At 45.1% G+C, this 14116-nt stretch overlaps 1 protein-coding gene and 1 pseudogene across 9 annotated transcripts in view; both read right to left on the minus strand.

Annotated features, from left to right (window-relative positions):
- Positions 1 to 14116, minus strand: part of KIF16B (kinesin family member 16B) — a 308034-nt gene that overhangs the window by 232938 nt on the left and 60980 nt on the right. For all 9 annotated transcript variants that reach the window (XM_061435656.1, XM_061435655.1, XM_061435659.1 and 6 more), the window contains exons 7-11: positions 9460 to 9602; positions 7338 to 7506; positions 7019 to 7150; positions 5717 to 5892; positions 522 to 587 (exon numbers count right to left, since the gene is read on the minus strand). In XM_061435656.1, coding sequence (XP_061291640.1) covers positions 522 to 587; positions 5717 to 5892; positions 7019 to 7150; positions 7338 to 7506; positions 9460 to 9602 — 686 coding nt within the window. The remainder of the gene's footprint in view (positions 1 to 521; positions 588 to 5716; positions 5893 to 7018; positions 7151 to 7337; positions 7507 to 9459; positions 9603 to 14116) is intronic.
- Positions 11280 to 13332, minus strand: LOC133258928 (Krueppel-like factor 4; annotated as a pseudogene).

The raw sequence follows: 14116 nt of genomic DNA on the forward strand, positions 1-14116 counted from the left end.
AATAACACTGGAGTGTGGTGCCATTTCCTTCTCCAATGCATGAAAGTGAAAAGTGAAAGTGAAGTCACTCAGTCGTGTCTGACTCTTTGAGACCCCATGGACTGCAGCCCACCAGGCTCCTCCGTCCATGGGATTTTCCAGGCAAGAGTACTGAAGTGGGGTGCCACTGCCTTCTCCAATTCAACCCTTGACTACCAGACAAACCCCATCTATTAAATCACAGAGGACACAGGAGATACACCGGAAGTCAGCGAGTGTGGGTCTTTAAAAACAGGGTGGGAGCATTAACTGTCATGAAGAGAGAAACTGAATGTCAGACAGCAAGTCCTGGGCTGGCCAAAAAGTTTGTTTGGGTTTTCCCATGACATCTTGGGGACAAACCTGAACAAACTTTCTGGCTAACCCAATACTAAAAAAGTATCCACTTAAAATAGTGAAACTTAAAAAATAAATAAATAAAATAAAATAGTGAAACTTACGATTAAAAAAAAAAAAAAAAACCAAGTTATGGTGTCACTTACTCTGGCTTCATTCTGCTGAAGTTTCTCCTCCATACTTAAGGCTGTGGGGGAGTCCAGGAGGGCAATCTGCAATGCAAACCACAAAAGGCAGAGGCAATGAGTGTACACCGATAATCTAGAGGAACGATCTGTCCTGACACTGTAAACCATCAAAAACTGCCATATAAACAAACAGAGGTGAAAAGTATTTTCCCACACCTCCCTCAAAGTGTCACCACGAAGTCTTTAATCCACAAGGTACATGCCTCGTAATATTCAAAAAACCACAGCATCCTGGTAAAACTACATTTGCAACACAAATCAGCAAAGGCAAAGAAAAAGACAAACACGTAACTGGCTGACATTTTATCAAAATCAAACAGTCTAAATCCCTAGATCCTGAAAGACTCTTCCGTTTTGAATTTGCACCAAGTACAGGTTCAAAAAGAGGGGTTATCCAACCAGAGGGTTCTGAGATTTATCCACACTGACACGTGCAAATGACCCTCCTTTATCACCACTGCTGGGTCACACAGTTACAGGGAGGCTGGCCACAGTCTGTGTCCATTTCCTCATCTGTGTTGCAAAGATGGATGTGAGAGTGATAAACTCCAAAATCAGGTTCACCCTGGGAGGACGAGGCAAGGCAGAGACGGGGGAGTGAAACACAGTCAGGTGGGGCACAGGGGGCTTTGACTGCATTCGTAACTCACAACCCGAGAGGCAGAACACGGGGTTCCAGACGAGGCTACCTGAAAGGAAGATGGAAATGGGTCTCCCTCTCCACCTCTCCAGGCCACGGGCAACCCGTCTCACCCATTCTGCTACATAACTGTGCAGTTATTCTGGTCACATGCAAGTGCGCTTATGTTGCTTTTCAAACATAACAGCATGAACGCTATTCTGAATATTGCCTTTTTCATCTCACAATCTTGGGAAAAACTCAGTACAAATAAATCTATTTTATTCTTTGTAACAACTCCAGTTCCACCGCACAGCGCTCCACTGTGTGGTTATTCAACAATTTATGTCCACAATTTCCTCTTAATGGACTGGTAGTTTTTTCTCATCTTCTGCTTTACCAGAAGATAAGTCACTGATACAGGGACTTATCTTATACCAGCTGCCTACAGTATGCATGGCAGTATCAACAGAATAAATTTCTAGAAGGGCATTTGTTAATCATCTATATGCACGACTTTTTTTCATTGTCTCTCCTCCACGGAGGCTTTCACATTTCCTTGACTACCTGGTCTGCTTTTGCCCATCTTCACAAACACCCTATCACCTGGTTTTACTCTGTGACCCTCCCTGAGATGCTGTCCACCTTGAAAGTTTACACATAATGACACTTTTATTATACAGCTATTATTCAAAGTTTATCTGCGACTTCAGCTACACAAATGAGAAATCCTTTCTCCTTCCACCTTCTCTAACTCATTGCCTTCTTTGCTTCCTGGACCGTTCTTGCCTATTTCTATGTTGTTAATTTTCTTGCTATCTTCAGAGACATTTAAGAGAGAAAAGTTAATGGACACTTTCTCTCTGCCAAACTCAAAGCAGAAGTCTGAAAAGATGCTTTAAATATAACAAAAGAGAACATGTGAAAAGAGAAGATACCCAAACGCTTGACTGCATTAATCATCGGAGACACGGAAACTACAATCATTCTGTGACACCACGATGCCCCCTCAGAATGGCCTATGATGAAAAGCAGATACCACCAGGCATTGGCAAGGAACTGGCACTTTCACATACTGATGGTGGAATATAAGTTGGTATAAAAACCTTTAAAAATTATTTTGCAGTTATCTACTAAAACCAAACACTATGTACCCCTTCTCACACAAACTCCACTCTTAACAGAAATGAAGTATAAACTTAACAGAAATGAAGCTGCTGCTGCTGCTGCTGCTAAGTCGCTTCAGTCATGTCTGACTCTGTGCGACCCCATAAACGGCAGCCCACCAGGCTCCCCTGTCCCCGGGATTCTCCAGGCAAGAACACTGGAGTGGGTTGCCATTTCCTTCTCCAATGCATGAAAGTGAAAAGTCAAAGTGAAGTCGCTCAGTCGTGTCCGACTCTTCACGACCCCATGGACTGCAGCCTACCAGGCTCCTCTGTCCATGGGATTTTCCAGGCAAGAGCACTGGAGTGGGGTGCCATTGCCTTCTCCGGAAATGAAGCTGGATGTTCACAAAAAGACACGTAGAAGACAGTCCACAGCAGCAGCAACAGCAGCAAAGAGAAAATCTCCAAAGCCCATCAAACAGAATGGGTGAGCTGGCACACACGCGTGTGATGGAGCGCAGCACAGCGGTGCTCATACATGGATCTGAACCCACATGCTCCACCATGTAGGAATCTCACAAGGCCTCAGACGGAAGCTGGTCATGATTATCCAGGGCCAGCACACTCCCGGCGGCCGCATTAGGCCCCTCAGTCTGTCCTCTGCTCTCACTGTCACTTTCCCCTTGTCCCTCAGCCCCGCTGCCTGAACTTGTCACCTCCCCAGGCTGTACTGCAGGCCAGCACCCTTGCACGTCTGCAACCTTATGAAACGGGTTTTTTGTAGGTCTATGTGTTGCAATGCCATAAATCTGATCTTATATAAAAGCGAGAGCAAGAGTATGTACTACATGATTACATTTATATAAAGAACAAAAAGAGGCAAAACTAAAAACTAACCCTGCCTGAAGAAGTCAGGATAGAGGGTACCCTTGAGGGGAAGGGGAGGCGGGTCTAGGAGAGGAAGGTGAAGAGAGCTTCTAGGGCACTGGGGAACGTTCTGCTTCTTGATAGCATGCAGGTCACATGGGTGAATACAGCTTGTGAAAATTCATGGATACGTACACTCAGAATGGGTATCATTCTTCAGCGGAGCGTTCACATGGATGCATATATACATACATACCACCACACATTTATCTGTCTATAATCTATGCAGCAGGAGAAGCAGATACGTGTCAGAATCTTTCGCTGTGTTTAAACTGTGCTTTTGAAATTCTGATACACGTGGCATTTTGCATTGGCAAATTATTAAACATAAAATTATTAAAAGCAGGAGCTTTTATCTGGCTGTACTTCAACAACCCAGAAATGGAGCTCTGACTTGAACAGCATTTTCAATGAACCACAGCAGCCATCTGGAACAGGATACTGTGGGAAAACAAGAATGTCACCAAAAAATTTTATACAGAGATTTTTCTAATGAGCGCTTAAGAACCCCTGCTTATTTTATTGAGCACCACAAAATTAATTTTGGATAAGCTTGTATTGTCTCACAACAATTTATAGCTTCATGGTGCAATAAATTATTTTAAATTGGACTTGTTTTTATTGTAACGTATTGTTTTTCAGAGTTCTTCACTGTATCCTAAAATAGACAACAATCTTTTCCATCCTTATCCCCAGAACTACAGTAACTAAAATAATCCTTTAATGACTGTGGTGGTCTTTGGCCATGAAAGAAAAAGACAAGGGAAGATCAGAAAGTATATGGCAACTGGCATATACGACACCTCTAAAACATTCCTAGGACAGAATCTGTAAAAGTTTGAATGAAGTTCTTCCGTTGGTGTGATAAGGCTCCTTTCGAGGACGTTCTCAGTTTAACATTTAACAGGCTGATCTTTCTTTTCCTCCATTCTCATGACTTACTAAATGGTAACTACAAGAATGTTCCCAGTCCTTCCCTTCACACGCAGTAGTCTGGGTAACTCTATCAAACCACCTTTATATGTTTACCTCAGACAAGTATTTTTAAAACATTGAAAAAAGATCCCAGTAACAGAGCATATAAATGAACATGACAGCTGTGGCCGGCGTCATCAGTGATTCGAGCCTGGTAACATCATGAGCTGCTGGACTCGTCATGCTGAGGCTTCCACGCACACACAGGGAAGTTCCCCATCAGTAAGCACAGCTGGGACCTCCCTGGTGGTCCCAGGGTTAAGACTCTGAGTTGCCAATGCAGGGTGCAAGGGTTCGATCCCTGGTCAAGGTACTAATCCCATATGCAAAGCAGCATACCCAAAAGATTAAAAAAAAAAAAGAGTACAATTATGTGGAGCTATTTTTAGGTGCAGAAATCAGCTCCCAGCCCACTCTAGTCCCCCAGTTTAGAGGACAGTGACTCTCGGGGCTTTCAGGACGCGGGAAACTCTGTGAGGCTCTTGGCCTGTTGAGTCTCATGAGTCAAACTGCTCACAGGATGCCAAGGGCTTCAAGGGCCCCATGCTCCAGGAGGGAACGCTGCTCTGAAGCAGCTCTGTGCATTTGAAGAAAAGCTGGGTTCTTTTTTTTTTTTTTAATGATACACTTCAGACATCCATTCATGGGTTAGGAAAATGGGAAGAAACGTATCTTGTTTTGCTAGGGGGTGTTTTTCTTGGCCACATCATGCAGCATGCAGGATCTTAGCTCCCCAACCAGGGACCAAACCCATGCCCCCTGCTTTGGAAGCACAGTCTCAATTACTCAACCACCAGGTAAGTCCCTCTTTATTTCTAACTCCACTTTAACTCGAGTGTTTTAAAAAGTGATCCTGACTTTCTCTCTTGACTACGTCTAAACCAACCAGCACGGATCACACTGTCATCACAGAACGTAGCTTGCTACACACACCATGCAGAAGACTACAGTGAAAAGGACAAGGCTCCTTCACAAAAACCCCAAAGGATCCTGAAGAGAGGCTGTTTCCGCCATCACCTGGGGGCCCAGGCACATCACCTCAGCCAGGCCACAGGGATGTCTCAGTATCCCGCATCACTATAACCACTGCTGTAAGGAGCAGTACCAAAGACAGACTCAGAAAGGGGCTCAAATGAGTCTCTCATTCTGTTAAAATACATCTAAGTCATAAAATGCTTCAGTAGAATTTTAAACATTGCTCCAAGCACCTCGATTTCCTTGCACTAATGGAGATTATGCTGCTAATCCTACTGCATGCTAAATCTCCATCCATAATTGATAACTATTAGGTAGTTAATCATCTTGGGTTTAGTGGATAAAATCTTAAGCACAGAGCATATAATGAATTCGAAGGCCAATGGGAGGGTGATGTTAAGGAGAGACCGGGCTAACTCACTCAAAGCTTTACTTAGCACTTATTTACTCAAATCAATACGACTCCTGAGATGAGTGTCTCATTAAGATCTAGAAATAGATGCCATTACTCAAAGAAAATTACCCGTAAGTCTGAGAAAAGAGCCAACCTGATTCCCCTGGGCAAGCAGCGTCTTCAGCCTGGCTATTTCGGCTCGCAGTTCACGGATGAGTTTGACGTTGGCGTCCTCATTAATGGTAGGCTTGTTGATGATGTTTTTGGCTCTATTTGCATAGCGAAGAGTACTTAGGGTTTCTCCGTAATTGACATCAGCAGGTGAAATGGCTGTGAAGAATGAATTCAAAAAATAATTTATCCAGCACTCTGTTTCATTTCACACAAAGTTGTTTTGTAATTTAAAAGTCAGATTAACCCCAGGTTGCTGGATAGACTAAATATTCATTACTACAGTCATGAATATTACAAATTATCTGGGACTCATAGGAAAGGTGCTCACTATGCCAAATTAAATGCCATTTCACTCTTCTTAAGTTTAGAATCAGCCATCTAACCAAATCTCAAACGAGACTGGAAACACTCCATTGCAGCTTAGGGAGTTTCCTCTGTTGAACATATAAGTAGAGGATTTCAAGACTATTTACACTTCTCAAGATAAAGCAGAAATTTAAATCCTTTTGAAAGAGTTCTGGCAAAACCTACCACCTATGAAAACCCAGAGTATGATAACTTTTGTAAAGAATCTGTAGATCAGCTAACGCTCCTCCTCCCAAAGCTTTGGTTGATCACGTCCCCACCTCAACCCCAACAAACTTTAGACCTAAAGTTACTACACAATTGCATCTGGGGTGCACACCCCTGGGAAGACCCCTGGCCTCCACAGGGACTGCACAACTTGGGCAGGAGGAGACCCGGAGACAAGAAAAGAGGGTGGGGGTGGAGCTGGAAGAGAAATTCTCAACAGTTATCTCCCCTTTGCACATTTCCCCTCTGTTCTGCTTCTTCCTGTTAATTAGTGAAAATATAGACGTATATTATTGTTATCATATATACCACACTTTTTCCTCTCAATTCTTAATCTTAAATTCCTTATTTTCTGCTTTTAAATAGAAAAACAAAGTTGGGTTATTTCTAGTTTATGTCTAGAGTTGGCATGAGTTGGCAGAGTTGCAAGTTTCTGTCCTATACTTTAAGCACAACTGAGGATCATCCTGCACGGATATCAGCTTGCATAACCAAGAAAACAGCAAGTTAATGTAACCAGAAAGAGGCAAAAAGAGTCAATAATACCATACTGTAAACTGGATCACAGTAAGTACTTTTCTTCAAAATAGAAAACTATTTTTTTTTTAATAAAGAGGTGCTACTTCCTAATGAAATACTTAAAACAGCTATAATCAATTCACATGAAACACTATATGTTGAGAAGAAAAAAAAAAACAAAAATTCTTACTGGCTATCATGATAGTTTTAGAGTTTCCGCCGAGGCTGTCTTTCAACAACCAAGTCAAAACAGAATCCCTGTAAGGCACAAAAACTTGCTTCTTCTTTACTAGAGGGTTTGATGCATCCTGAGATAAATCAGCTGCAGGGAGAAAGAAAAGGTGGGGAAGGCAAAGACAATTATTAAAGGTTTTTTTTCTTCTTGAATTTGGCTTCAAAAAACCTTGAAGCTATTACTCTAGTTTGTAACACAAACATTAAACCTAAGCTCTTCATGCCACTATGCAGCGTGGAGAACGAGAGGAGGCAGGAGACCAGTGTGAACCTACCTAAGGCGGAAATGACGTTTCCCAGCGTCACGAGGGACTTGTTGATGTTGCCGCCTTCCTTCAGCCGGACCCCGGTGGCACCAGTGGCGTCCGCCCGCTCACTTCCCGCAAGATCGACCAAGTGGATCTTACTCACGGTTTCAGACGGCATTTCAGAATCAAATTTGGCCTATGGTAAAATATAAATGCAAAATGGAAGAGGTATAAAGGACACCCATGTTTATATAACATTGTGTGTGTGTTTTTCTTCTCTGTCATTCATACTTATTAATCTTCTCTCCCCAACTAGATTATTATTTCTTAACAGAAACAAAATCTTTTACATCCTCACTGATAACTAGCATTGGACTGGCAACGTATTTAGCAATCAAATTCTTCTTGGTTACCTCTTTTTTTTTTTTGACTCTTATATCAGAATATAAATTAACAATGTTGTGATGATTTTGGGTGTACATGAGAGTAACTCAGCCATACATATACATGGATCCATTCCCCCCCAAACTCCCCTCCCATCCAGGCTGCCACATATGTTTATGTGTTTGTAACACAAGTTCAAGGGCTTCCCTCATAGCTCAGTTGGTAAAGAATCTGCCTACAATGCAGGAGACCCTGGTTTGATCCCTGGGTTGGGAAGATCCCCTGGAGAAGAAAATGGCAACCCACTCCAGTATTCTTGCCTGGAGAATCTCACGGACAGAGGAGCTTGGCACGCTACTGTCCATGGGGTCACAAAAGTCAGACATGACTTGGCGACTAAACCACCAAAACAAGTTCTAATTATTTCCCACTCCTCACTGTGATCTCTCAGGGTAGATTTTTTTTCTTAATTTTGTTGTTTCACTGGGCTTCTTCCTGATTACAATAATTATACTGGATACAATAGAAGCCGACCATATGTGAGTCTTAAACTTTCTGAAGAACCACGAATTCCATTATCCAAATCACTCATTCAACAAGGGCCGAGTCTGACCCTGGCAGAGAAGGAAGCTAGGCCCTGAGGGGCACTCACTCCATAAAGAAAAATGTAAGTAAACAAATAATTAGTTTTGCTCTCACCTAAAATCTTGAACAGGACAAGCACAATGGTTTTCCAAAATATGATAAACATAGACAATTATGTGAAAGATCATCCAACTGTTATTTGATGTTAAAATACAATTTGTTTCACAATTATAAAATAGCAAAAATCTTAAATACTATATTGATTCTGAATTTTACCAAAATCTTACTTTCCCAAGACTTTTAACCTATGTTTTACAGTCTGAACCAAAATGCCAAGAAGAAATTACTGCATTTTGACACAAAAGCAAGCCTCTTAGGAACTAGGGATGGCCACATCCTAATCCACATTAACCAGAAAACAGGAGAAAAACCAGTCAATGGAATAAAAGATACATTTCTGGAGAATTTATCAGGAGTTGTTCCAATTGACCTTGGAGAATTTTTTCATCTTCTTTGCTCTCTGATCCCCTCATGAATTATCCAAGTCTTTCTACCTGATATGCTCAATGGCTAACACAGGCCAGACTCCCCCAAAGTCCTAATACGGGCTGAGCGCCGAGACGACCCTACACTTTCAGGCTCATTGGTTTAACTGGCCTCGGTGTTAACATCATTTCCCCCTAACATTATTTCATTTCCATGTGTGTTCTAAACGCTCTCCACCTCCAGATCAGAACATTAATACTTAAAAACATCCCTTGTCCTTTAATGTCATCACAATTAGCATTGTGGGGTGAATTCCACGGAGCCATACAGGACCACCCACCTTAGACCACTCAAGGTAATGAGTTCCTCACGTTGGCCTCCAGCGGCTCTGTCTGGCAACCCATTACCTACCACAGAGCTTGCAACAATGAAAACTCTGGCTTAATTAAACACAGAGCACCTTTTTTTTTCTTTTTATGTGGAGAACAGGGCAGAAGCCTGCTAAATATGTCTTAGGGGTCTTCATCGGGCTACATTTCAAATGGAACGGCAGAGAAACCATCACACAGCTCAACAGTCTAAAGAACAAGAAAACAGCAGTGGGGCGCCTCCGAGGTGCCTGGCTCAGCGCAGACCAGTCCGCAGCCGCAGCCGGCGCTGCCTACGCGCTCGGGGGCGGGGCGACGGCCCTCACCTGCGTGAACTTGATGGTGAAGATGGCATGAGACCGGCTGCTGACGTCATTCATCCCGGTGGCGGCGGTGGTCCGGTTGATGTTTCCCGCGTCCATAAGCTCTTCGACATCACCGTAATTCTGAACTAAGTGTTTGGATAAATCTGAAAAAAAAGAGGGGGTGAAGAAATCTCCCCAACAGATAGTAGAGGGAAGAAGAGAGGTACCTCTACAAAATAATACACGACTGTAAAGATCTATGGGCTTCCCAAACGGCACAGTGGCAAAAATCCGTTTGCCAATGCAGGAGACGAGGGTTCAATTCCTGGGTGGGGAAGATCCCCTGGAGAAGGAAATGGCAATACTCCACAATTCTTGCCTGGGAAATTGCACGGACAGAGGAGCCTGGCGGGCTACAGTCCATGGGGTGGCAAAGAGTCGGACACAACTGAGCGCACACGCATCTGCACCTGTACAAACCTGTGGTGGCTCCTAATGCAGACCCAGGAGCTAACTGCCTCGGGTGCAGCTCGGTGGCTGACCAGTGGACTCACATGGCTACGAAGAAGTCATTTAACCTCACTGAGCCTTGGTCACCTCTCCTGATAGGGCTCACCTATTGCATACAGTATTCAGGATAACCGTGCGATATCACCGTCAACATCACTAGCCCTAGTCACAGTCAGGGAAAATGCAAACACTACCTCCAGGCAAAACACGACCACATTCTTTAAAATCCTTTTTAAAGAAACTCTTCATTCATTTTTTTGAGAAACATTCATATGCTCTTATAGTCAAAAACTACAAAAAGGACACTGTTCAAGGGTCTTTCCCCTCCACCATCTGATAACCTACCCCACACTTTCCTGTCAGGCAACCCAACATTCTTAGTTTTTCCAAAACTTTCTAGAAATAAGCCATATGTATACAGGCCATTCAATTCAGTTCAGTTCAGTCGCTCAGTCATGTCCGACTCTTTGCGACCCCATGAATTGCAGCAAGCCAGACATCCCTGTCCATCACCAACACCAGGAGTTTACCCAAACTCATGTGCATCGAGTCAGTGATGCCATCCAGCCATCTCATCCTCTGCCGTCCCCTTCTCCTCCTGCCCCCAATCCCTCCAAGCATCAGGGTCTTTTCCAATGAGTCAACTCTTTGCATGAGGTGGCCAGGCCATTACATAAATATTAAACCATCTTTTTCCCCCTTTTACACATGGTAGCATACCATACACATTGTTTTGCATCTTGCTTTTTTCTGTGTAAAATACATTGAAGAATTCTGTGTATCAAAGTGATCCCTCATTCATGTCTATGGCTGCAGAGCACCAGACTGTACTAGCACTAGACCGTGTGGATACACCATAACCAATTGAATAGTCTCCTATTGAGATGACAGACATTGTTGAGAGTTTGCTTTCAATACAAGCAATGCTGCTACAAATAATCTTGTACACAAGTTTTTATGAATATGTGAATAATTCTTCAGAACAAATTCTTTTTTTTCCAGATATTATACATTTATTTAAAACTTAGTTCTCACCTTGAGTATGCAAAATACAAACTCCACAAAATGTTCATTTTTTTACTTTGTAGTTTACAAATATACAAAATAGAAGTTGGCTTAAATTTATATTACATATTTATTAAGGCAAGGAACTATATAGAAAAAAACATTTGTTCTGCTTAAGGCATACTTGGGAATAAACCATTGTACAAATTATTGCACATCTGAAACCACAATGCATAACAGACTATATAAAAGATTAAAGTAAACCAGATGTATTAAAGATTAAAGTAAACCAGATGTATGTAAAGTAAACCAGTAAACCAGAGTTAGGTCATAAATGTAGATCAGAAGACAAAAACAGATTTTCCTTGTCAAAGCAAGCAGCAGTTTGAGAACTTTGGCCTCATCTGGTACCTTTAGAACCAAGACTTACCAAGAACCATCCTTTAGGCTATTAAACACCGTTTTCTGTACCTGGATTTCTTCCTCTTCTTCTAAGATCATCATAATGGCCTTTAGAAGGCAAATAGAATACAATGTGATCTTTATGTTTATATTGTATCAAAACAATTCAGGGGGTTCTGGTCTTCCCTCCCCCCAACTTTCAGATCTAATTTATACCCTGATATCCACAACTTCCAGTCACCCCCCTTATAACTCACATGTTTTAAGTCCAGAAATATATATTCAAGTTGGATTTAGAATTGGAATGCTAGAAGATCCAGTCACAGACCCCATCTGTTTTTTTTGTTTTTTTTTTTGAGTTTGTCTTTTGGTTTCCTGTGTCTCCTGATTATCCATTCACAAGTTTGCTCCTTGGGAACTTGACCATGATTGTAATGCTTTCTAGCTGGGTTCCTCCCCTCACCAGGAAGACAGTGTGAAAGGTAAAAAACGCTGAATTCTCTTCTGGCAGTGTGGGTCACATCCACTGTTTGGGGATTTAAAAGTGCCTCTTCATGTGTAAGGCGAGGTGGTCCAACCTTGAGAATGCCCGGTGGCGCTTCTGACACTGCCCGGTGTGTCTGCCATAGTGGCTAGTCAGTTCATCTGAGCGGGCGAACTTCCACCCTCAGCCATCCCAGTCACAGTGGTAAGGTTTCACACCTGTGTGGGGTGCGCAGGTGTGCCTTGAGATGAGAACTCTCCGCGCAGGTTTAGCCGCAGCCTGCATAATTACAAGTGTGAGAGGCTGTCCTTTTCCGGGGCCATGACCTTCTCCTCCTTTTTGGCTTGGGCTCCTCCAGCATGCAGGAACTGGCTGGCACGCGCTTGGTCATGGCACGATGTGACCTGCGTCCGCATCTGATCGAGCAGGAAGGGAGGGTGGTTGGGCCCGGGGTGGGGATGGAAGCCCGGGGGGAGCGGCAGGGCAGGATGACAGTCTGGGCTGCTCAGCAGTTCCTCGGCACCCAGGGTCGGGGTAGCCCTGCCAGGGAGCTGCTGCGCCAGGGTAAAGTCGTGTGCAGGCAGCCGGTGGCCACTGCTGAGCAGAGATCCAGTGCCCAAGCGGGCCTTGAGGGGCCAACTGACAGTACACGAGGAGACAGCCTCCCGCTTGATCTTTGGGCACATACGCAGTGGCCTGCTGCTATAGGGCCCACCACCACCGAGTGGCTGCCATCCGGGCTGCCTGTGCCAACATTGATAACCAAGGGCCGCCGTACTCGCTGCCAGGGGCACTCAGGCGAACGTGCCGTCAGTCCACCATGTGGCGGCTGCAGCGGAATGCACACCGGGTCCAATTCGGGCCACAGAAGCAGGGCCACGAAGCCGCCAGAGGGGCTCACGTCACTGATGTTGCCAGGTTGTAGGGAGCCGTCGGAGGGAGTGCAGACTCCCGGCTGCAGAGGCGGCTGCGCCCGCCTCACCCCCAGCCCGGATAGATCGCTGAGGCTGCAGGTGCAGGGCGCGCTGGCGGGGCCGCTGCTCCACGGGGAGGGCGAGGATGAGGCTGATGTTTACGAGAACTCCATGGTGGCCACAGGCTCCTGATGCGACAGTGAGCTGGAGAGGATAAGGTCCAGGTCCAGGAGATCACTGAACTCCCCCGCCTCCCTCCAGAGCAGGAGGGCCGGGCTGCCGCTGCAAACTCCACCACTCTCCAGTTCGGTGGCCGCAGTCGCCGCTGCCAGGTCGTAGGAGCAGCCGGGAAGCACCGGGGAAGCCAGCTTCATGTGGGGGAGCTCCTCCTGCCAGCGGTCATTCGGGGCACCTCATCCTTCCAGCCAGGCCGGACGTGAACGTGGGGAGGGACGTGAGCAGCGCCTCCCTGGCGGCCACATCAGACTCGCCAGGTGGCTCATTAACATGGGGGCCCAAAAGGTCCTCAGGAGTCTGAAGCGGTAGGAGTATCTGAACCCCAAAGTCAACGAAGAGGAAAAAAATTTAGAAACGAAGCCAAAACCAAACCACAAATTGCCCGACATACTTCTCCTTTGGATTAAATACAAAAGGGAGATGCCTTTAAAATAAAAGTTGCTTTGTAAACAAAAGTTCTTAGAAAAGTTGTAAACTCATAAAAATGGACAATCAGCAAAGCGCGTTAAGCAGGGCCGGTGCTCAGGCTGCGCTCCTGCGACTCAGCAGCGTCCCCCACTGCTGTTGGTCGCTGTGGGCATGGAGGCTGTGGCCGGCTGGCATGGCCCGCGCGCAGCTAGGTGAGGCTGGGCGCGGGTCTGCGGACCGGGCAGTGGCACGAGGCGCATGGACGTGAGCGAGCGGGGGTAGGGGAGTCTGGAGGCGTGGGGAAGGGCACTTGGCCAGCCACCACCTCTGCCCTCCGCACACCGGCAGCCACACTCTCTCTCAGGCCCGGGAATTGCCCCAGAATACCATCTAGTCAAGACTACGGTTTTTCCAGTGGTCATGTATGGATGTGAGAGGTAGACTATAAAGAGCGTTGAGCGCAGAAGAACTGATGCTTTTGAACTGTAGTGTTGGAGAAGACTCTTGAGAGTCCCTTGGACTGCAAGGAGATCCAACCAGTCCATCCTAAGGGAAATGAGTCCTGGGTATTCATTGGAAGGACTGATGTTAAAGCTGAAACTCCAATACTTCGGCCACCTGATGCAAAGAGCTGACTCATTTGAAAAGACCCTGATGTTGGGAAAGATTGAAGGCAGGAGAAGGGGACGACAGAGGATGAGATGGTTGGATGGCATCA

The sequence above is a fragment of the Bos javanicus genome, chromosome 13 (assembly GCF_032452875.1).
Source record: "Bos javanicus breed banteng chromosome 13, ARS-OSU_banteng_1.0, whole genome shotgun sequence".
Taxonomy (NCBI): Eukaryota; Metazoa; Chordata; class Mammalia; order Artiodactyla; family Bovidae; genus Bos; species Bos javanicus.